This window comes from Lycorma delicatula, chromosome 4, assembly GCF_047948215.1.
Source record: "Lycorma delicatula isolate Av1 chromosome 4, ASM4794821v1, whole genome shotgun sequence".
Taxonomy (NCBI): Eukaryota; Metazoa; Arthropoda; class Insecta; order Hemiptera; family Fulgoridae; genus Lycorma; species Lycorma delicatula.
The window spans coordinates 177727852-177753725 of record NC_134458.1 but is presented as its reverse complement, the minus strand read 5'-3'; the positions used below and the strand labels follow the sequence as shown (position 1 = coordinate 177753725).

At 28.9% G+C, this 25874-nt stretch overlaps 1 protein-coding gene across 1 annotated transcript; it reads right to left on the bottom strand.

The window, feature by feature from the left end:
- Positions 1-12928: 12928 nt before the first annotated feature.
- Positions 12929-24498, bottom strand: LOC142324108 (uncharacterized). Its single transcript, XM_075364764.1, has 5 exons — positions 24285-24498; positions 23382-23563; positions 17567-17711; positions 14823-14980; positions 12929-13152 (listed from the first exon to the last, which is right to left on the bottom strand). The coding sequence occupies exons 1-5, from the start codon at positions 24384-24386 to the stop codon at positions 13068-13070; spliced, it is 672 nt and encodes a 223-aa protein (XP_075220879.1). The 5' UTR covers positions 24387-24498; the 3' UTR covers positions 12929-13067.
- Between the last annotated feature and the right edge of the window lie 1376 nt (positions 24499-25874).

The window sequence follows — 25874 nt, the reverse complement described above, 5'->3', positions numbered from 1 at the left end:
AAAACCCAACACATAGATGTGTTGCCTGTATTTTGATTAATATCTCTGGATTGGTTCAACCTAAATTGTTTGAAAACGTCTCAGAATATTTCTTTATATGAGACATATCATTTTTTTAATGATGTTGTTTTATTCCTGTGACTGGTCTTATAATTACTGATAAAATTATTATTAATTTACAGTTAATAATTTGTGTGGGTAGAATTGTGGCAAAATTAAAAAAAGTGGGAAGAATAATTTTCATCAATTTTAATTTTTGGCTTTTTAAATAGAGATCATAGAAAATTGGTTCTTTAGTATAATGAAAGTACTTATTGTCATTTAAAATTGCAAACTTTTAATTCAATCAGATTTAAGGATGGGGTAATATTCAATGCTATTTATAAATATTTGCCTCATATCTGAAAAACTTGAAATTCTGCACAAATTTTTCGGCTTTACATTTTCCCCAACTTTGGGCTGATATTTGACCCATCGAACAAGGGAGCATCATAATAGCCATGCATTTTTTAAATAGACTATAACTTTTTAATAGACTATAACTTTTTCTAGCGTTGTTAAATGACATGGCACTGAATTGGGCCAATTTAATGATATACATAATTATTCCAATAAGTAAACTTTTAAGCCTCAAAAAATAAGCGGGCTGAAAATAGGAGACCTGTACTTAGAAAAAACATTCTTTTAAACTTCAATTTTCAAGATTAAAAATCCAACTGTAATAATATAGATGATATGGGAACTTTTCAAAAAGGGATCTCATGGGAGCAACAAAATGTTTTTGTGTTTTTTATAATCTCTGATACTTTATTTGTTTTTCAAGCTGCACTGTTATAAAAAATGTTATATGAGGTAGCTGTTGAACAATGAGATCAAATAGTAGCCAAATATTTTTATTTATTTTTTTGTTTTTTGTTAGTTTGTACCTTAAATTACGAGTAAATATATTATAATTTTATGACAAAAATGTCATTTGGTCAAGGGGTTCAACTGCCAACCCAATATCTTTTGCTACATTTTTTTATTTTTTTCTCAGTTATCATTTTAAGCAGTAATCATTATGGTAAAATCGTCATTTGATCAAGGGGTCAACTCGACTCAAATTTTTTTTTACCTAACATTTTGATCTTTTTTTACAATTTACTTGAAATATTCCATAATTTAAGCTGTTAATATTAAAAAGTTAAAAAACCTTGTGGTTTATTTGAAATAAAAATCTGTCAAGGGCAAAGGCTGGAAAGTTATGTTATCCCTTTCTAATTTTTATCATGATAGATTACACCTAATTTTATGACATATTCCTTTTGAGTATTTCATATCTGAGATGAACAGTCTCATTAAGTTGCTTTTAGCAATTATAAAAATGATAATAGCTATTAGTGCATTTAGTACTAATTATGTTGTTCTTTCAGTGGATTTATTGATAGCATTTATGTTAATGGCATTCATCTTAGAAAAGTTGGAGAAATCCCCTTTATTGAAATACATTAACTCTGTGTTAATACATTGTTTTTTGAGAAGTTTGGTGTTTATAAATTTCATATTTTCTAACATTTGAGATGTTAATTTCCATGAACTTATTAAAATTTTGTCTTTTTATATCTGTGAAAATGTGTCCTATTTCAATGCTTTGTAAATAATTCCTCTATCTACGGTAGAATATTTGCTCAATCTTTCTGATGTAGTATTTAGTGCATTTACTAAAGTTTAATTTGTTTAATCATGGGTACCTCTGTGTATATATTTTGTCCAATGATCTTTGGTATTTGCTTGTAATTTTGAAGGTATTGAGGGTTTTTATGTATTTTTTATTACTAAGTATGCTTTTGATTTCTTTTTGTAATTTATGTAATATATTGTCTGCAAGGCAGTGTGGATAGTATTAACATATGCCAGATATTGCACAATACGATAGTGCTGTATAATTCAGCGTAGTTATTGGCTGATACCATTTTGTATGCTGTTTAATATTCTTGCTACTTTTGGAAACTAACCAAAAGAAATTTCTATCATTCATTATTGTCTGCTACAATAAAATAGCATTTTAAAAAATTTTTGATTATGTAATTTTTACAACAGAATGCCTTGATAATCTTTGTATAACTGATGCACAAAATCCCTAGTTACTTCATTTATACTTTGTACTTATGTTATCTCATGTTTTTACATGTAACACTACACATTTTGATTGTATAATTTTAATTAAAAATAAATTTTAACATACGTAATTTATATATTTTATCTAACTCAAAATGTTATTATATTACACAAACAATCTTTTAACAAATTTTTTTGTACAAATTCTTAAATCTACTCTTAAAAAAAATCATTTAACAAATATGTTTCCTCTACATTCAATGCCTATTATAAAACTATGAAATCATAGTGCCTATCCTACATAAATTGTCAATATAATTATAAAAAGAATAAATCTTATGAAATTATACAATTTGTTCATATGTCTTTATAAATAATTGAGAAGATATCAACAAATTTAAGATTGGGTAAAATCTTGTAGAAACATGAATAAATTTTTAATGCCATTAAGATAAGTGCAGCAAGTCTTAAAAGCATTGCAATATTTTCTACATTTGTACATTTTCCAAATTAAAAATTATAGAACATAGAATGCTGAAATTTTTAAACTTAATCAAAAACACCTAAATGTATGAACACAATAGCAAAATCAGATTTAAAACAAATGAAACTTATGTTCTGTCTTCGTCCAGAGAATGTAATGTAGTCTATACATACATACAGCCAATAGATGCTTTAAGATCAGAACAGACATTAAGATTCCTTCACCAAATTGATTCTCATATACTACTGAAGAGTAAATAATTATTTTGAAATAAGGAAATTTTCTGGATGAAAGGATATTTTACAACTTCTTTGTAAGGTTTTAACTAACATCTTCCATTAAAATATAATTAGTATAATAGTAAACTCATAAAGTAACAGTGAGCTATAAGTATAGTAACTGTGTAATAAAGGCAACCTTCATCTTTTTAAAAAGAAAAAAGAGGATTATAAAGAAACAAAAAAAATCCTCTTTAAAGGTACACGGATTCATGGAGATGATATGAAAAGGCAAATGAGCCATGTTACAGTTCACCAAGTTTATGATCCTGAACAGCACCTCCATATTATGTCTACTTATGAGTCTAGATTTTTACTAAAATGATATAAGTTGATGCATGTCATTACAGCAATCTTATGTAATTGATTAGATAAAGTTTAAATGAAAAGGAACTAAATCTGACATATAGTGTTTTAGGACATATCTGATAACACTATGATGACTAATCTTGCATTTAGATATGTTAAATCAGCATAACATTCCAAATTCAAGATTAGTATTCGCCATCTGTCAGTAATCTGACTTACTTATTATACATTATTATACAGAAGCATCTATGCCTTTGCACCAACTTAATGGATGGTTATCTGCGGAGGTCAAACAAAGAAGTGATTCCTGAAAGTGAGCAGCAGGCCTTTCAGTAGTTGTTAAGTCTTTAGAGCTAGCATGGACTGCATTGGTATTTGGATGAAACGATTAAACCATGTTCTTCTAGGATAGTTGAATTTAATTTTGTCACATTAGACATACTTAAAATACTATACAAAACAAGTCACATTAGACTAAGAGAATGCATGATCGCGCTGGACGGGATTCTTCACTCGAATGCATCCTAGTCACATTAGACCAAGAAATGCGACATGACCACACCAGATGGGATTTGTCACTCAAATGAAAGTATGAAACTGACTCGCAGGCCAGCGCTAATAGAAACTAGAGCACAGCACTAGCTGGCTCAAACTACGAATGGAACACACTGCCCACCAATTATAATTACAATAAATTATAATTCTAAGATACATTATTACAAAATGCAAAGGTAATATATAAAAATTATTACATAAAAATCTTGAAAGTACATAAGAAATTGAAGTTACCTTAAATACAAATCCAAAAGAAAATAAAATTAAAAATAAACAAATAAATGAACATAACATTAAAAAATTTCATTCATTAAATTTGGCATGACTCAGGTCATTACAAACATCTGAATTTTGAAGAATAACTAATCTATTAATAGTTATTTTTACAATGGTATTGTTAGTTTTTACATCAGCTACTCTAACTAATCCATCATCACCTGGATATACCTTAACAATTATTCCCAATTTCCACATTAGTGGAAGGAGATTACTTTATTTCACTATAACTACACTGCCAACACAAATGTTATTATTGGAGATCTTACATTTATTCCTCTGCTGCAAGGAATGTATAGTCATTTGACCAGGTTTTCCAAAAGTTTTTGAATATTTGTTGTATAAGCTGCCACCTATTAAGTCTATTTATATTAATGCCTGTGAAATCAGTTTTTTCATTACCTTGAATAATGTCGGTGAATTCATGTAATTTATGCTTAGATTCTAAGAAAGAAATAAGTTGTTCAAACTTCAGTAATTCATTATCTTCTAATGTTTCTTCCCAGCCTTTTAAAGTATCTAAATTTAAATTTTGAGTAATTAATTTTATTATAATAAATTCTAAATGATTAAAATTTAGATTCTTTAATGCATTAATATTTTAATTAATTTGATCAATGAAGTTGGATTAATTTTCAGAATTTTCCTTTTTTAATGGTTTAATAATTAATAATTTCTATAGCATGTTTAGTTGAAATTAGCCGTTTATTGTCATAACGAGCTTTAAGTAATTTTATTGCAGTTTCATAATTTTCAGATGTTACCGATAAATTCTTTATTACATCTAGAGCATTACCCCATAAGAAATTTGTAAGGTAGTAAAATCTTTCAACATGAAACAATTCCTTGCAGTTACGGACTAAACTATTAAAAAGATAAAAAACTTATGTCAAGCTCTCACATCACCATGAAAGGGCTCAATTTGTATAGGTTTTACTGTAATTTGATTGGGTTTGTTAATTATATTATTTAAATCGGTTAAATCTGAATTTTTGAAATGATTTTCTAGTTTTTTATGTTTTAATTTAAATTTATCAAAAATATTATCATATATGTCTCTATCCTCTAAGTCTTTATCTATTGCATCTTTATGCAATTCTATTCCAGAGTGAATTTAAAAAAAAATGTTTTTTCGTATTCTAACAGCTTATTAAATTTTATAGTGAACAGCTCATAATCATCTGATTCAGAATTAAAATGATCAATGAAAGTTTTTAATTTTGCTATACAATTTTTCATAATACCTCATTTCTTAATTAGATCTTTAAATTCCAGTCAATCCATTTTGACTGTCAAAATGGATTTACTGGAATTCCAGTCTTCCATATTGACAGAGATAATTAAATAAATTTATAATTTGAATTATTATAAAATAATATTATTAAAAATAAATAATATTGAATATAAAGTAATATTATTAAATTATATTTTATAATCAGAAGTTGAGTGAATAAGGTTGTTCCAATATACTTGATATACTGTCATCTGCTGGTACTGGCCTTGCTTCAGATCAAAAACGAAACAATAAATGTAATATGAACTGTGACTATGAGTGCGCGTATGCAGTACAGTTCTAACACAGTGAAGCTTACAAATCCGATATTATTGAAGACCCACAATGTATAACCACTATTGTTATAATCTTATGCATAACTGCATGTTACAAGCTATTTAAAATGTATTTGATTTTACACATTTCCTAGTAATGCCACTTGTATCCTTGAATGTACACTGTTGGATAAAATTAATGTTCACACATTTCTTATGAAACATTAAGTAATGCTATTTAACACTGCTTATAAATACCACAACATCTGGCCCGGAGGACCAAAAATTGATGTTAAGTCTTTAGAGCTAGCATGGACTGTATTGGTATTCAGATGAAATGATAAAACCATGTTGTTCTAGGATAGCTGAATTTAATTTTGTCACATTAGACACACTTAAAATACTATACAAAACAAGTTACATTAGACTAAGAGAACACATGACTGCACCGGATGGGATTCTTCACTCGAATGGAAGTATGAAACCGACTCACAGACCAACGCTAATAAAAACTAGAGCGCAGCACTAGCTGGCTCAAACTAGGAATGGAACAGTAGTTTATTTATTATTTTGTCAAAAGCATATAAAAATTACTATTAAAACATAAAATACTATTAAATAAATTAATTAAAATTACTTTAAGCTGAATCTAAATTTAATAAACAAAAAAATTACATCAAAAATTTAATTTGAAGGTTTAAATCAAAACAAAAGTATAATACACGCATCACAGTTCACAGGCCATTAAACAATAGTGCACCAAAAATTAGTGACATCAAGTGCATTCTTTGACACTTCAAGCAGTATTTCTGTATGCACTTGGCTGAGTAAATATGACACTGAAGCAAATGAGCTGTAGCCTGCGTATCACTGCAGTTACACACAACATAGTCCACAGTAAAACCTCACTTCTGTACGTTTGTCCTGTGTCTTGTGATACCTGAGCAAAACCTATTCAGAGATCTTCAAGTTTTCCAGTCCTCTTTGTGACCAGGAAGAAGTTCTTCATTGGATGTTTTCCACTCTTTTAAATGTGCAACCCTTGCATGCCACAAGTCTCGCTTGGTTGGATGTATTTAATGAGTTTTAATAGAAATGGTCCATTTTTGGGAGCAAGGTCAGAAGAAGGGTGCAGGCATTGGCTTATACCCTCCCACATCACAGCTCTATCAAAGAGCTCTCCACACATTCATCTCATCCTAAAAGTGAATATCTTAGCTAATTGGGGCTCGATGCCAAAACGTCTACCTTGGCAAAGTAAGCACCCACGCAGGCCCCTAGCCACCTGGGTTGCTATTCAATCTATAAATCAATAATATCAGACTCACTCTGCAGGGCTAAGAATCTAAGGAAGCCAGCAACTACATTCCATTCCCTTTCAGTTTTCCAATTAGCTTACAGATCAAAACCAGAATTGATCCTCACAAGCTCTCTAACTACTATGGTACTTCAGCTTCATACCTGAGACAGACATGTAAGACATGGCACACATCAGTGGCCCTACACTCCGAACACAAGCCTGAATTAATCAAAACAAATCTGTCCAATCTATCTCAAAAAGCATCATGTCCAGAAAGAAACTGTGTAATATGCTGATTGGGGGAAATCCACCTAACTACCTGGATACTTCTCATATCAAGAAAGATACCATCATGTTTGTAACGACCATTGGACGATTCAGTCCACCTGACTTGCCATAACTGGAAACTTTGGTCGTCTATTTCTTTTATGCGCCAGAGGTAAGTTGGTCTACCTTCTTAACAGCATAACACGTAACTGGTGCTCAATTTTAAGGATATCAATGGGCTTAATTCCAGAAACAACAAGGACTGCCTCTCGAGAGACAGTCCTATAGGCACCAATCATAGATAACAATAAGAGATGCTGGACTCTCAACATAATTGTTCTGTTCCATGTTGGGCCGTCCGGTGCTGCGATCTAGTGGGTGCTAGCCCTCACCGGAAAGTTAAACCGTACTAGCATTCTACATTAGAATCCCACGCAGTTTGGTCGCTTTTTTCATTTTGTCCGGATGGACAATCAGTGTTACTCATAGTTACTAGCATTTCGGCGCTCGAATCTGATCCAAGGCAGTCATGTCATACACTTAGTCCAGATGGACTCCATTCTTTGTTCGGATGAACATTAGCTTTAATATTTTATTTAATTGTATATTTTTTTTATTTTTATATGCCAAGTTATACGTAGTTATGTCAAGTTATATAAGACAATAATTCATTAAACCATTATTCAATAAGCTAGAAGGCATTGTTTTCATTCATCATCTATGAAAATACAGCCCAACCTCGTTCTAAAATCTACCAATAATATTTTATACCATTTGTACTTCATTCGAAGCCCCCAATTGGTATGAACTGCTCTCCAAACTTCAAAGAAAGCAGAACAAGCATTTAACTTGCAAGTTCCATTATTAACTTACATGGGATTTTAAAGTATCATTTCCAATTATTTCTGATTATCTATAATTTTTTAAGAAAGAAAGAATCTTTCAAGCTGTAACTTAGCATTTAGTTTCTATAGTTTATTTCATTTTTATGTTGTAAGTTTTTTTTGTGAAGTATGATTTATAAAATCATAGAGCCTTCAAAACCTAATCCTTTTTCAGCTAAATTTGCTGCCGTGCCGCTCTTTGAGAGGACCAAAAAAAATTCAGGGTTTTTTAAAAAAATGTTTTAAATAGCATTACTTAAAAGTCATCAACAAAGTAAAGAGACATTTTCATTACAACCTTCAAATTTTTATTTTTGTTTATCCTGCTTCTTACTTCTCTCTCCCCAAAAATGCACTTTTTTCTAACTTATTCTCTAATATTAAGTAAATCATATTGACTTAGTAATCGATCTCGATTTTTAAGCTGCTTTCTTTTAGTGTAACAAGCAACAGTGAACTGCTTAATAAACAAGGTTCAATAAAATGTTTTTTAAATTTCTCACTTTTAAAGCTAATTTTTTATGGTTTATGATCAGTATAATTCTAGTAAATAGCTATGATGTAGGCCTTGAAATTATGTTTTTTTATTACTAACATACTTTGCACTACCATTTACTGATAAATTTATAACACAATATCTGAAAAATTAAGTGGAAAATCTGTAAACAGAGGTGGGTGCTAGAACTAAATGCATAAAAGTCAACATTAATACTGAACAGAAATAGTAATGATATTAATAACATAATGAATGCAATCAAGATTTGCTGTTCAAATGAACTGAATGTAGTTAAATGTTTACTAGCATTGTAAAGAATGCCGTTATTCTTTTCCAGTTGCCTTGTTATGTATAGCTTTATTATATCTACTGTACAGGCTAAATGATTACACTTGTAAAACAAACATAGCACTTTTAGCAAATTTATTATATGTTTTTTTAATAGCTTTATTTATTAATAATTTCTAGGTTGTTACAGCATTGTTAAATTTATAACTCATATGGATAAACTGTTTTAGATACTAATGTGCTATTTTTTTTTTATATGATAAAAAAACTCGTATTCCTTTCCAAACATATCTTCTACAATTATAACTTTTTAACAATTCTATAAAGATAACTACATATTTTATCATGTGATTTTTGTAAACCAGGGTTTACATTTTCTCTTGTGATTAAACATTTTATTAGTTTGGAAAAAATGTACTGTTAAAAATTGATGCTCCAATTGCATCGATGTTTCAGATTATTCATTAACAAGGTAAAAAAAAGAGGCAAAATTTATAATTTTTTATTATGGAACTGTTCATTTTTTAAGCTTCCATAAAATTTTATTTACAAGTATTGTTACATGGTTCCTTATTTTTTTCCCCAAAATAAAATCATGTTAATGCCTGACAATAAAATGCATGATGGTAATGAGTGATGAATTTTGTAAATAATTAGAAATACCTAATTTGACTAGGGTGTGAACCCAAAACTTTCTGTATGAAAATGCGATGGGGCTTTGGCACATTGTTTAGAAGAATGACAAAGGTTGCCATTAAAATATCTAGTTGACTATAATTTTTTATTATTTTTTTTAGCATTGAATTTAATTATTAATTTTATTATGTTCATTTAATTTATACATTTATTTATTTTTAATTAATAACAAATAGTTGATTAATTATGATTTTGATAATTATTTTCACAGTTTTATTTTTTGTAGATCTCATTCATATTTCTTTTGTCTTGAACCTTTTTTATTCAGCTACCTATTCTGGTGATATAAATAATGTCATTTCATTTTCTTCCTGGTCTTCTTGTTATATTTTTGTCTCTTTTTCATATATGATAAGTGTGCACAGTGAACAATTTTATAGTTTATAGGTATGCATTTGCTTACAAATATATGTTGTGATTCTGTTTTTCTAATCTTGACACTAGTACGGCATCAATCAACAAAAGATTTATCCCTACGCTGAATACAATGATGAGCAAATTTACAAAGCTCATCAAGTAAACGTCTGTAAATGAATTACCTCATTAAACTAAAAATATATTTGTGCTAAAACACACAAGATTGAAATGAAATCGTAAGATGTAAACAAGGCAGATTTGACTAAAAAGGATGAATAATATTGTTCACTGCCGACAACCTTTGTTTTTTTAAATAATAGTTTAAAGACAGAGATAAAATTTGTATAAGCAAATAAACAATTTTCATTCTTTAAATACAGATATTTTGACCAATTACAAATTCTGATACTAAGAATGAATTTTGTGGTGTGTAAAAATCCAACTCTGACCAGGATTTGAATCCAGAATATTCCAGATGAAAGACAGAGACATTACCATTCTGCCATGGACATCAGCTACAATTTTGTGGGTAATTACAGCAAAAAAAGGTTCACAATATTAGACACTAACTTAAAAGTTGGCGGTTCAGTAGGTGAATTATTTGGATCCATTGTAAGGACTGTTACCACATATATGCCTAATTTAATATCGGCGGCCGAAACGGTATGGCAACTCAAGATGCGAACGGGCGCACAGTATATGGACGCACTGATACAAACAAGCATCACTCCCACCGCACAGTTCTCCCACCATAGCGGCATTGCAGCCCCACTACTCTCAGGCTCCAATATAAGAGTGTGCACGAGAGTGAATTTGCAATTCATCATCAACCACCATCTGGAGAAGACCAAGAAGAAGATGGAAGCAGATAGAAAAAGTTCCCTAGCCGGCTCAACGTGGGACCCCCAGTGGATGCCAGCATCCCAATCGGAGCAGGAGGCCTGGCCAGTCTGCCAAGGGAACCACTGGACATGGACGCTACCTTCCCGCTCCAGCTCGCCAGGCTTCAAATACCCTGGCTGGTGAAGTCAGCAGCAGGAGCCGCCCCAGTGTGGGAGTTCTTGGGGAGAACCGCCTCGGCGAAGAGCAACCGACACTGTGGGGACCAAACTGCCACTGAGGGAAAGTCCTATCAGACTTCAATGGACGAGCTGCAACTCCCCGACTTCACCGGAGTCCATCTTTCAGAACCAACAGCTCTTCTCAGAGCTAACACCAAAAAAACAGCCCTTTTCAGGGCCACCACAAGGTTATGAATTACATGCCGTTGAAGCCATTCGGCGACAGGACATAAGAAGAGTTGACCAGTATAAATCTATTCTACATAATAAGTCATGAATAATTATGAGTGATTTTGAATATTAAGTCAGTTTTTACTTCTAAAATAAAAAAATCAGATGATAATTTTCAGATGGGAAACAATAATATAAACTGATTCTACCTCACCAAGACTTACGCGAATGTTGGCAAGAATCTTTTGAGACATCACATGAGTCTGTTGGTACTCTTGTAACAGACATTATCTCATCAAGTATATTTACAATTCTCATGTAAATAACAGAAAATAATTTGTTGCTTTTAACATCTGCTTAATCGAGGCGGCTTCAGTTCGGTTTCAACTTTAATACACTAGCATAATTTTTAGAAAACAATATAACCTCTTTGTAAATTAGAATCGAATCAGGAATGGTATGAAGGATGCTAAGATTTTTTAAATTAATTGCAGAACATATGACACCAGCAAGTCACTGGTTGAACTTTATTATAGAGCTGGAAATTACAGTAACAAATGCTACTTCGAAAAAGCAATCTATTTTTAATTCATGGATGAATCTCTAACGTTAGATGTCAGTTAGGGGATATTTTTAGTTGTTTTAATCGATTATACTTAATTGTCAAATTACTGAAAAGGAAGAAATGTACTGGAGCAATGCTGAACAAATTATGGTTGGTTAAAAGGTACTTTATCAATATACACATGGAGTCTGCAAACCAGCTCTAAAAACAACAATGAAAGAATAAATATTACATCAAACTATTCATATTCGTCTAATATTTTGAAACCTCATCACTATAAAACAGCTTTCATGAATTGCTGAATGATTCTAATGGAATACCATAATTTTTTATTTTCTTGTATTCCAATAATTCACAGTATTATTTTAAATTATTAAATCTTGTAGTGACTTTGGAGTTGATGCAACTATGACTAAATCATCTGGAAATAGTAGTGTTGTAATGTTCAATTGCTTTTCTAAATTATATTCTCCAAATAATCCAATATATCCTTAATAAAAAAAATTAATACAAGAAACACATTGACTTAACCTCACTGCCACTTAAAACTTCTTTACTGCATTAAACTTCAGAACAAAAAATATGATAGCCTATTAATAGTTGTGAAAAATTCACCTCCTACTCATCTGATAAAAAAAATTTATTTTTTATTCCTTTTTCGTTTTTCTTGTTTTCTTATGTTACATTTTCAGTAATTGAGTAAAGCTACTCTAAATACAGCTTACACTTCTATAAGAACAGAACTTTTACTAACAGAGATTTTTGATCTCTTTAGAATAACAGCAGTGAATAATTTACCTAATCCAACAAAAAAGAAAATCATTTTTTTAATATGGTAATGTCACCATTTTTATGACTAGTTTTCCATACATATCTTGAAAATAGTGAAAGATTTTAAAAATAATATTTTAAAACAAAGGTTGTAATAACGAAACATTTTTAAACAATTTTTTTTTTACACTAACGGAATCCCACAGTTTTAAAGGTTTTTAATAATTTAAAATTGTAGATTTAATTTTTTATATACTCTTTCTTTTTTATATTTTTTATATTTAATTTTATTTTTTTATTTTGCAAATCATAGCTTTTCTCAAGAGAAAATTAATTATTGCTTTTTTTTCTGTAGCTGTAGAAATCTTGATGTGTATCATTTCTAAAAATGTTTTCAAACAAACCAGTGTAATCAGTGTAATTGATGTTATGAAGACAACTTGGTGATTCTAAGAGTTATAATAATAATCTCCATTAATAGTGACCCTTCTAGGAATGTGTGGGGATATTAAACAAAGAACACAATTTATTACATGTTTTTTTTTAATTACATATTAAATTTATATAAACAATAAATAAATATGAACAGAACACAAGTTACAATGAAACACATCAATAAATTTGTAATAATAAATATTGTAATACGTAACTCATGGTACAGTTCTTATTCAGGTATCATATCAACACTCAGACAATCATCACCAATATTAGATGGTGACGCTTCCATTTCACAAATTTCATTTGATTCACTGAAAAAGAAAAAAGTTTATAAAACTTATACGGAATATTAAAATATGTTTAATAATTTTTCTACTTCATGTTTACTTTAAGGCAAAAAATATTTCATAATAAATATATTTTACATAAATCACTAATTATAATATTTACAATCTTTTTCTCCCAGTACATTCACAGATACTGCTTTATCAGATGAAAAATTACTTATTAATGCAACATATACCATTAGCATATAATGGAATTCTTTTTTGTTCTTATTTACTTATTTTTTTATAAATAGATTGATAATTTAGTAAAGCTGTCATTATTGTCACATTAGGTAATAAAGATTCTGGGTAACTGTGACCACTTTTCAATCTCATGGGTGAACACATGAGATTGAACACATTATTTAAAATATGTTTAATAATTTTTCTACTTCATGTTTACTTTAAGGCAAAAAATATTTCATAATAAATATATTTTACATAAATCACTAATTATAATATTTACAGATCTTTTTCTCCCAGTACATTCACAGATACTGCTTTATCAGATGAAAAATTACTTATTAATGCAACATATACCATTAGCATATAATGGAATTCTTTTTTGTTCTTATTTACTTATTTTTTTATAAATAGATTGATAATTTAGTAAAGCTGTCATTATTGTCACATTAGGTAATAAAGATTCTGGGTAACTGTGACCACTTTTCAATCTCATGGGTGAACACACATTCAGTCTTATTCAATGTTATACCACTTACTGGCAAGTTCTCAGAAGATGAAACAAAAAAAAATAAAATAATTTGGTCAAAATAAAAAATATATTAACAGAAACATAAAGCACTGTAAATCAGTTAATATTTTTGTAAGTTTTTTCTTATGGTAAAATAAAATCTTTCTACACCATTTTTTATATATAAAAAAAGATTTCACATGAGTTTGACAGTAGTTTTTGCTTTATCACATGACTTAATTTACTACAACTTAACTAAGAACTTAAACTGCTGTTATACATCATATATGTACTTTTATATGCACTTTATTTTCATTAATCCAACAAGCTCAAGATGGAAGATTATCCGATTATCAAAAGATCAAGATTACCAAGAATGGTAATGTATTCAGAAACTTTCAATAAATGTGGAGGTGGAATTATTTGGCGTAGTTTTCTAATATCTAATATCCTGTGCTTCAGCCTCATCACAAAAAACAAATGTTTATTTAGAAGTCTTCTCCAACTGGACATTCTGTAGGTGTTTTAGACTTAGTCTGGAATATGATCTTACTTATGGTCAGCACTTGCTGTATGAACTCAAGTCAAGAAAGAATATAAATGTTATATTATATATTAAAAAATCCAAACATACCTGACTATGTGCCATTTCATCCCTAAAAAGTAACTATCAAAATATTTCATGATATCATGGTCACATACACTGTGACCACCAACTGTGAGAACTTAATTTGTCATTTCCCAGCGTAAGAAATGGCAAATGTTCACTTTCTTTTATCTTTATTTTTTAAGTTCATATATTTTTAAAGCAACTGTAAAGTAGATGCTTTGAATAGTTCATTCATATTTTTCAGCTCTTTTTCATTTGAAATAAAAACTTCACTTAAGACAGGAGAAGTGCTTATTACAATATTTTACCTAATGAATTATATAATCAGAGATATTTTTTTATTATTATTACCTATCAAGAGATGGTTCATTGCTGAACATTTCAGGGGGTACAGTTGCAGGTGCCTTATCAACATCCATGTAACGATGACGAGAATCCAAGTGGCGTTCGACTTCATCAGATAGTACATGACTATCTCCAATAACGGAGGAAGCAACAACTGTTTGGACCTGTTAATAAAGATCATTAAATATCTATAAGAACAGTTGAGAGTGAAAAGTAACTCACATAAACATGCTAGCTTTTAACTTTTAAACATTTCCTACTGAAAAATGAAAGAACATCAATAAATAAATGAGCATTCAGTAAGAATAGGAAAAATTAATGGCAGACCATCTTTATAACTTCTACTCTAGCTTATTTCTAAAAATACTGTAGAAAATTATATTAATGCCACATACAATTTGAAAATATTACACTTTTGATTATATTCAGAAGGTGAAACTCAAAAACACAATTTTTTAGGTTTAACAAAAATTAACTTTGTTAAATTACAAACAAAAAAACCTTTTCAAAACATGTAGAGAATTTAACTTTTAGAAATTGATGTAAATAAATTCAGGAAATGTTAACTACTAGTTTTGTAAATTTACTTCTAATTAAAATTAGAAAAAAAGTCAAAGTAATAGAAAAAAATAAGAATTCAATTTAATAAAACTATTTTATTTATAAATCAGTTCATTATTATAAAACATTTTCAATTAAATTTTACTACTTCAATCAACTAACTAGTTTGATTCAGTTAGTCAAATGAATTGAAATTTATTTGAATGCAATCCATTGTTTTCTACTCCTTAAAGTATTACATAGGTAGGTAATTACTTGGCTGTCTGAAATGTGATTATTTTTGTTTTTAATCTGACAAAAATTTAATTTTGAATTATGTTGGATTTACATTAAAAATTTAAATTTAGTTTGTTATAAAAACTAATATTCAATTTCAACAATGCCTCACTTACTTATTTACTCATGCTGAATATGCATGTAATTTACACATATCGATTTTGCAATGGAAATTCTAAATTCAATTCAACTGTAGAATAACGATGAGGTATCCTAGATGCAGAGTTTCAGACCATAAAATATTGAGTAGGATTTTTAGCAAGAGAATAAGTGGTGAAATATTAGCACTTCTTCCTAGTGCTAATATTTCATCTCGAAGTGAACTTGGTCATGAGGTTGAAAATATACTTCATGCACTTGAATATAGCACCCCCACAACTCTGCAAAGAATATCCAGAGCAAATTAATACTCCAAAAAATCATGTACAGTGAACATTACATTTTTATCAATCGCCTCCATTTTATATGCAGAAAGTGCACCATCTTCAGTCATTAAATATACTGCACAACTTCAATTTTGTGAATGGTTTAATGTGAATCACTGCATGGTGTCACAATTACTGTTCACAAATGAAGTATTTTTACCCATAATGTTGTCTACACCTGAAATCTTTGTCGGTGGAGAGAATTCACATGCTACTGTAGATACAAATTTTAAGTATAGATTTTTCAGTGAAGCAGAGTTTGGAATGATTGACAGTAAATGGTTTTTTCATACTGCAACATCAACAAAGTTAAAGAATATTTTTACAGAATTCTTTTACTTACTGGAAAATACACCACTGTCAAAATAAATGGACATATATTTTCAACATGAAAAACCCCTCCATATTCAATTCATCTTGTAACAGAATTTTTAAACAAACATTTTATTGGAAAATGGAGTGATCATACAGGACATGTTAACTTGGGCCCAAGGTCTCTAGGCCTAACTCCATTATATTACTTCTTATGGGGTTGAAAAGTGAGGCTCAAACTCAAAATTAACAAGTAAGACATCATTTTAATTTGAAATCTTGCTACCCTCATAAAGTAAGTGAAGATGTTTTGCGACAAAAGGAGCAAACACAAATTTGCAGAAACTAGTTAAGAAGCATATCAATTTTAATGGTATAATTTTTTCACACTTAATGAAATTCAGTTTACTTTGTTTTATTTTTAAGGTAAATCAATTAAATCTCTGGGGTATCTCAAACATAAAAGTCTTCAGTAGTCGACCACAGTCAATTGCAGAACTCAAGGAGGCCATTCAACGAGAAATTGAAGCAGTTCCACAAGTGATGATTGAGCGAGCAATGCCAAATTTGAGAATGAGGTTAAGTGAGTGTGTAAGAAGTAATGGAAAACATTTGGATGACATAATATTCAAATAAAAAAAAATCTATGCAAGTAATTCACTATAAATCGCAAAAATTGATCTTAATTTGATATATAAATATTTTAATAGTACGAAACACAGTTTAATTATTATCCCTCAAAAATCATCAGGTTTATATGCTGGACCCTGTATATATATATATATATATATCCACAATATTTTACTAGAGATATTGAGTAAAATATCTGTTTTTATACCTACAAGACAAAAATACTATTATAAAATTCATACAAATACTTTTAATATTTCTGAGTACAATCCACATTTAAAATAAAGATAAATTAGAAATACCACTTTTTATCTTTTCCGGTAAAAAATAAATACTTTCATCTAGTAATGATGTGGTACTTTAAAGCATACCATCAAACACTAATATAATGAAAATGAATATACAATTAATTTTTTTATCAATCCTGATCAGGCATAGCATTTTTTATGTTTCAAGATTTCTATTCTATATTTCTATACATAGTTTTTGAATTATGTGGTAAATTAATCATAAAACCCCAAGCATTCAAATAAAAGTTTGCATTACCGGCTGCGGTTGCTGAATACTGCTGTTCTGAGTCTTAGATACTTTAGGTACAACTGGTTTCCTTTTCTTAACACTGGAAGTCTTTGATGAACTTCCAGAATTAATGAGTGCAGTGTAACTATGTGAGCCGAAGTCTAATTTTTTCCTGAAAATAATAATTTGGTCAACTTATTGAAAAAACTGTAGATTAGTAGATTATATAAATTATAAACAGATTTAAAATCAAGTAATTTTGTTTATATTTGTAAAGTAAAGATGTCTTATTAACAGTGACATTTTTAATTATGTTTTACACATTAGAAAAGCAGCAATATTTTTATTATTTTTTTGGCAATGATTAGTAGAGAAAATGACACAAATTTTAATAACTACTATTCATTTTTGTTTCTTCTAACTTTAAGAAATAAAAATGTGTATGCAAGGATCTATATTACTTCACAGATGGTTACGTATTAAGTCTCTTTACTAATTTGTATAGGTTTGTTGCTCGCTTCTCTTGCTTTAACAAGTAAAACTAAAGATCTCTCAACTGAAACAGTAAAGTGTAAAAATACAGTAAAATATAATATTACCCAAGACTAAATTTCTATAACAAATTTCTTATTTCTGTTTATTGATAACCTCAGGCATGATCTTGCATAACATTTAAATGAGGATGATGAAACATTAAAGAAAGTGAAAGTTGTAATACAAATGAAATGGTACAATCTTATAATTCTATAGGAGTTTTGTTATTTGTTTATGTTACATCCAGAAAAATGCACCACACTGTGCACAACTTATAACATCTTTTTAAGGATAGTGAAAGAAGTTCAACAATATAAAATCATGGATATACACCATCAACAGGAAAATTTTTAATTGAATTTCAAGTTTTTATACAAAGAACTGAGAGACAAACAGGATCAGCCTAACTTTAGTGGGGCCAATGAACAAGCACTTTTATTAAACCAGCTGATCAGGATTCCACCAACAAACTAATAAGAAATTACAGACTTATGACAGCCATGTAGTCTGCATAAGTTGTGCTACCAAGAAATAAAGTGCCCAAAAATGCCTCTAATGTCAAAATTTAGTCTGTCATCTTCTTAATTGGAACACAATAATTTATATTACAAAATAATTTTACTCAATTCCCCATTTATAATTATTCAGTTTCATTTGCAATTCTTATACCAGGGTCATTTGGAAAGCTTGAAACAGATGGCACAAGTATAACCATGTGATTATGATATTTGTCAAGTATGATTCTTTAGATGGTGTGCTATGAAGATTCAAAGTTTACAATATTTAATTGCGTGTTTGTGGCAATCAAATAAAGCAAAAAAATTTGACATTTTCTGAAAAAAAAATATATAAAATTAAAGTTTGAGCTGTTATAAATTACTTTGTTTTAAATGGTTAATCCTGACAGATACAAAAAGAAAAATTAGTTCTCTTTAAAAATTCTTCCCTTTCATTTTTGATGGTAAAAAAAGTGAACTACTGAAATTAAACATGGTTATACTTAATACGTGGTGGAATTTAAAAAATGCTCAGGATGCCTAAAAACAGGGTTACAAGTGACAAAATCACAAAACTTCACAATGTCATATTAAATTATCATCAACTGAAGGTAAACAAGTTTGCTGATACTGCAAACATCTCGGTAAACCGTGATCACTATATTTTGCATCATGTTTTAGGTAAAAAAAAGCTTTACGCTCAATGGATGCCTCGTTTATTAACAGTTGACAAAAAAACACATTTGACTGAACACTTCTCAAAGAATTATGATTTATTTAAATGCAAATTCACTGAGTTTCCTCAGAACTGTTTTATAACAGTAGATGAAACACAGCTTCACTATTCCATGCAAGAGACAAACAGCAGCAGTCCAAACAATGAATAGGAGCAAGTTAAAGTGTGCCTAAGAAAGCAAATAGCTCAATCTGTAAAAAAATCATGGCTATGGTCTAGAAAAATCTGGCTACGGAAAAAGGCAGGACCATCACCAGGAAATAAAATGGATCACTACTGGACCAATAAAAGTATGCTATTTAGGCTAAGCATCCACATCTGCGCAAAAAGGAAGTGCTTTTTCATTATAATGCAGCACCTGCACACATGTCTGCAACAGGTTGTTGCTGCAAAACTATGACCAAAGTGCTTCCACATGCATCATATTTGGCTGCTAGTGATTACCTCTTCTTCCCAATCTTAAAGAAATGGCTAAGTGAAGGAAGATTCACTTCAAATGATGAGCTCAAAGCTGAGATAACTACTTATTTTGTATAGAAGACAAATCACATTATACTGACTGTGGGAGCAAGGTGACTGACTATGTGGAAAAAATTCTGAAAAATTTTATGCTTTCTTTGTCAGGCCAAGAACTTTCCAACGACCCTTGTATTTTTAATTAAATGTCAAAATAAACAATCTAATACAGTAAAACCATGGCAAAACCAAAATCCAAGGTAATCCAATCAGACGAAGAAAAAGGAATATGTGTATTAGTTGTGAATTTTTTTTCAACTTCTATAATTAAATTACTTACAGACTATAATAACTAAACACATTACATATACAAATTTATTAACATAACGCAAGAAAAATATTTACTAGCAATTAAAAATAATAAAATGTTCTATATGCTAAATAAAACCAAATAATTTGAAACTGAAAAGCAAGTGCAGAAAATTTAAAGATAAATTAGTAATTAGATTAAATAAGCAAAGTTGAAGTTATTTTCAAAATATTGGTAACATGCTTGTTAGGAAGAAATGGAGAATTTTTAAAAATACTTGCAATCATACAAACTGATAAATTAATTATAACCAATTCTAGGGTTTCATAGCTAAAGTCAGTAATATTCTTAAATATTTTATTGGTGTATCTAGAAGGATAGTTTTATTACTTGGAAAAGCCACCAATGAGCAGAAACAGCATTCTACAGACTTTTTTTGACAAGACTCTTCTTCTTCATTCAGTTACAAATGATAAGTCATTAAAACTCATATAATCATTAAAAGTTGTAATTCACTGGTTGTTGGTGGTGTCATCTGAACTACGAAAGAAATTGCTACCAAAGTTACATCTATCTTAGCTGAATGTTTCAACACTACCATATCTACAGGGATATTTCCAGACTCCTTAATCAGCAAACATGGTACCTCATACAGGTGGCTCTAAGACAAGACACTGGAAACTGCAGGCCTAAATCTCTGCTATTAGGTTTTTCAAATTACTAGAAAAATGATTTAACTAACAATTTAAAATTTTTTAACAAACCCAACTTGAGTTAGTTTGGCTTCAAAGATAATGAGTATTGAATTTGTATTTAATGATTTTATGAGTAAAATTTGTAGTACTTTGAAAAATCTATATTGAAATAAGGTTGAAGGCTTTTTATTGATATAAATAAAACATTTGACACTGTCAACCACATAATATTGTTGGAAAAATTACGTAGAACCAGACACAATGAGTTGAGTGGAAGAATCAAAAAGTTAAATTTTCTTTTAGAGTTGTATTACCACAAGAACCAGTATTAATCCTGATTTTATTTCTCATCTATGCTACAGATATATATATATATATATATATATATTAATGATCTGTTTGGAAAAAAGCTATGTGGACTAGCTATCATCATTGGAGAATGATAGAGTAATTTAATTAGTATGTATCTAATGATGGTTGTAATTTATTTACCAAAATCCAAAGATTTAAATTTATTAGGACATTGGTTTTTTCATAATAAATTTGCAATAGATAAATCTAAAACAAAATATTTAAAATTGTCCTTATCCTTATTTCCCTTTTCCTATATTATATTATATTATTATATTATATATAATTATATAATTATATTATTATATAATTATATTATATTATTATATCATATATAATTATATCATAAACAGACTGAATTCTCATTAGTTAATCCATATGACACTATTAACAGACAGAATCTGTTAGACGTTTTGGTGTTATAGTTAGATGATAAACTAACTTGGAACATGCACATACGATATCTGAAGTCAATTATATTAATATTTTTATTATTATTTAAAACAACGATTTATTGCCACTATATTATGTCTTAATCTATTTTGTATTTATTACCTAAAATTTAAATTACAGTGTTGTTTACTGAACTTCTACTTTTAAAGCTCATCTGATACAGTTACTTTCATTACATAAATTGTGGTTCATGAAATGTCTAAGTTATGTATATAAATGTATTTCTTTACATCTTTTATCAGTATGCATGTGCTTCTTCGTAATATACTTGTCAGTAAAGTCCTCATGCTGTTCTATAAAATGAGTGGAAATTTTGATCATATGATTGAAAATAATAGAGTATAAAATTAATTAAACAGTCAATTGTTTAATTAAACAACATAAGTTCTTTAACACTACATTCCAGAAGACGTTGCATTTCTTCACCCTACATTGTATAATCACCATCATCTGGTATTCTGTCTAGTGGCAGTTCCCTTACGCCACCACTGTATTCATTCATATCTGTCCCAAACCTTCTCCTTTGTCCCCTTGTAATTTCCAGTCTTCACCTCATCTTTTAAATTAATCCTACTTCTTCCTCACTTCCTTTCTCCTTCTACTGACCCTTCTAAGCAGATACAAGATTTCTAGACAGTTTCATTTTCTTTTATGTACTTATCGCAGTATGAATTATATAATAAGGTTTTCTTAAAGATTAAACAATCAAATTTGCTAAACAACTTCCAAAGTAATAAAAAAAGTGGTTGCTGTCTTTACTACCTACTGAGTTAATGATATTTTTAAAACTATTGGATAACGGTTGACTGTGGTTGAACTTTGTTTGTGTATTTCAACATTAATTCAGTACTAGAAATTTTAGTGTCAAGAAGCTTGTAGTTATTTGTGAAGATCTGCGGGGTTGCATCTATTATAGTTTTATTTCACATACTTTATCTGTTTTTTTTTTTTAAATTAACTATTTAAACTATTGATTGTTGCTCTTTCTTATATTCAAGAAGTTCATATTTCTTTAAATGTAACAATTAAATCATTCAACTGATGACAATTGTAAACCTATATATTAATAACACTACATGAAGTGTTTTGTAAATAAACTTTAAGTACAGTGTACAATTTTGAACATTATTAAATAGTCTTCCTTAAAATATGTTAGTTTTTACATAACTTGGTATTTGATTATGATAAGTTAAAATTACACAATGGATAGAAAAAGATCAAATCTGCAAAACAATTTTTTAATTCAATTTGTACATATTCCACATCAACAAATCAGTAATTTTTATAAAAGAAACAGGTCAAATTTGTACCTAACAAACTCAACTGGGTTACTGGGATTTTAATATTTATTTATATAAAATAAAACATACAGTAATGATTTTTAATTCATTATACGAACAATAACTGATCTGGAAAAAAAAATATATATATATATTTATATATATATACACACAATAAACCTATTGTGATTAAGTAATATATAATTTTCTTTTCTTTTTTTATAATTATTAATCTCATTCTTTAAAATAAAAAAATAACACTAAGTGTGAAGTGAGTAAATTACAATATAATACTTAACATAATTATAATAGTAAAATAAACTAAAGTTCATGCATTCTCAAAATATTTATTATTTTTTCCACTGAAAATATGCTATTTAGCTCCAAAGGAACTTTAGAAGGAAGAGTTCAAGTATTTTGAAAGTAAATAATTTAATACTGAATATTATTTTTAAACAAATGGCATCTTGTAATATCCAAAAAAAATTATTTAATATTGGGTAAAATAAAAAAATAAGCAAGAAGCATACCTTTTTGCATCTGAACGCAAAACTTCCCCATCATCTGAAGACTCAGTTTCTTCACCTTCACTCGAAGACCCCTCAACTTTATCCAAAGCTAACAACCGATCAAGCAAAAAACTTCTGTCTCTGCTGGCTTTCAACAATCGCCTCTGAGTAGAACGAAGAGTTTCTTGAAAGCACTCATTCTCCTGAAATTGTATGTAAATTTAAAAAAAATGGGTTTGTGTAAAACAATCAGATTTTTAATACCATTTACATATTTTTGTTTAATTCAAATTTTTAATCGTTTAACAATTAGGCAGTACTGGGATCACAATTCTTGAACCTAATGTTCTTTTTTGATGAATTTTCTAACATTAAAAGACTGTTCGTGTTTATTACTCGCATTTTTATATTTCTCTAATGTTCTGGTGTAACATTAAAGAAGCAAGAATGAAACCTACCGAAAGTACAACTCTACCATTAAAGTCGAGCGTGCTTATAATTTCGGAAACTCACTACATTCAATTAGATCATCCATATAGTTTTATCCGACAAGTTTGCAAAGAAAAAAAATAGTTATATACTGCAACCTTATCCATGATCCCAAACTGGTAATAAAAATAGTTTGATTCATAAAAATAAGTGTTAACCATCGACCTTCCAACTCAGCGCTACGTCTTAGACGTAAATTATTTAAAGTTCATGAAGAATAATCGAGAGAACTACTTTTTACTTAAACTTTAATTACAAATACATAATAAAGTATAATTTAACTTAATTACATCACAGAATACGTAAATGTCTGATAACTGAATATACTTTGGGAAAATTAAAAAGTGATAGTAAATAAAAAAATTTGGCGTGTAAATTTAAAAGCATCGTAATTACCGTCAAAAATATAAAGTTAAAAAACGGGAGATTACTAACATAAATAAGAAATTTCAGCTTCCTCTTCAAATTTCGGTATTGGACCTTGTAATTTATGGCATCCTCTTGACTATCATCATCATCCTCTGTGTTTGTAACCATCTTTTCCTACAAAATTCTGTTTAGAAAGAAAAATCCTGTAAACAAACAAAAATTCTTATTTCACCCTCCTCTAACAATCGCCGTAAACAACATAACCTTTAAAAATAATAAGGCTAAAATGTTCAATTCAGCCAACCCTTCCAACCTCGTCTTGTAATATTTACCTACAGTATTGATTTTTACTTTTACTTCATATAATGTTTATAAAAAATTAGTGAAATTTTCATTAAAAAATTTTAATTGCTCATTCTAAACGTCAAATTTAGTGAAAAATGTTTTTATGCAAACTGTAGTCAGCTGCAAAATTCTCATTGTTACCCAGCCCTATTACTACAATGAAACCAGATTTTATTTTTACTTCCTTGTACGAAATATGATGTCGAAAAATTTCGGTTTTCGGATTTCAACGGAAATATTTATGTTTACTAATTTCGGCGTGACGTCTGCATTTCACATGTCTCAAACACGATTAGGCGTAAGATGTTGACATTTTGAATTTAGGACTGTTGTAACGTTTAGTTGTATACTTCCTCTTTTGATTGCAATCGACTGGACCAAAATCCAAAAACAATTTATTTATGTACTTAACTGCAGTAATACGCCTTCATTGTTCCAGTTATAAAATAAAATTTTAATTAATGAAATATTTGGACAAGAGGAAGGCATATCGGTTCAAATGCGACTTCATCTCTTCTTTTTTTTAATTTAAATTATTGATTTATTAATAATTATTAACCTTGACTGTAAAAAAATTACAATAAATATTTCAATAAAAAAAAATCAAGTTATTAATGAAATAAAATTTATATACTTTTCATTTAAAAAAAAAAATGTAATTTAATAAGCGTACAAGGAACTCATGTGCTGTCCACATCAGATTTTTTGTTTTATCTAAAACGTTTTTAAAAAAAATGTAGAAAAAAATTATTTAGTTTTCTTGTAAATGAATTTAAAATTAGCCTTTTCATTTACACTGGCAATAAAAGTGAATTTTAAATTTCACCATTTCATGGAGCACTTAAAAATTAAATTAAGTAAGTAATGAATAAAATGTACTACTATTTGATTTTGTTATCAGTGGCATTAGAAAGTTAATTTATGAATGTTTAGAGGTGGTATTTTTTCTTAAAAATGTTGACTACATATGTTTTGTTTAAATTGTAATGTCAATACTAATAAGTCACTAATTTTCCCTAAATTCAGTAGTTTTAACCTTTTCATTTGATCAGTCAATAATTGTGCACAAAGTTTTGTACTAAAACAAGTGTAATAATTCTTCTCTAGTTTGCCAACTTTTACTTCGTATAAAGGGCTAAGCAATCTCAGACACTTAAAAAAATAAGCTAATTATATATTTAAGGTAATCTTCAACATCTGAAAATCCAAGTATCAGTTAAGATTAAAATACCAACAAGCAAAACAAGTTTAATATTAAACTGGTTTTCATAGATCAACTGCAAGGTGCTGACATCTATTAGAGACTAATGA

What these genes read in the sequence shown, in the direction of transcription:
- LOC142324108 (XM_075364764.1), bottom strand. Translation starts at nt 24,386, where the DNA reads ATGGTTACAAACACAGAGGATGATGATGATAGTCAAGAGGATGCCATA. An exon ending in TTGCGTTCAGATGCAAAAAG is followed by an intron (nt 17,712 to 23,381) that starts GTATGCTTCTTG and finishes TATTATTTTCAG; the next exon opens with GAAAAAATTAGACTTCGGCT. An exon ending in AATGAACCATCTCTTGATAG is followed by an intron (nt 13,153 to 14,822) that starts GTAATAATAATA and finishes TTTCTTTTTCAG; the next exon opens with TGAATCAAATGAAATTTGTG.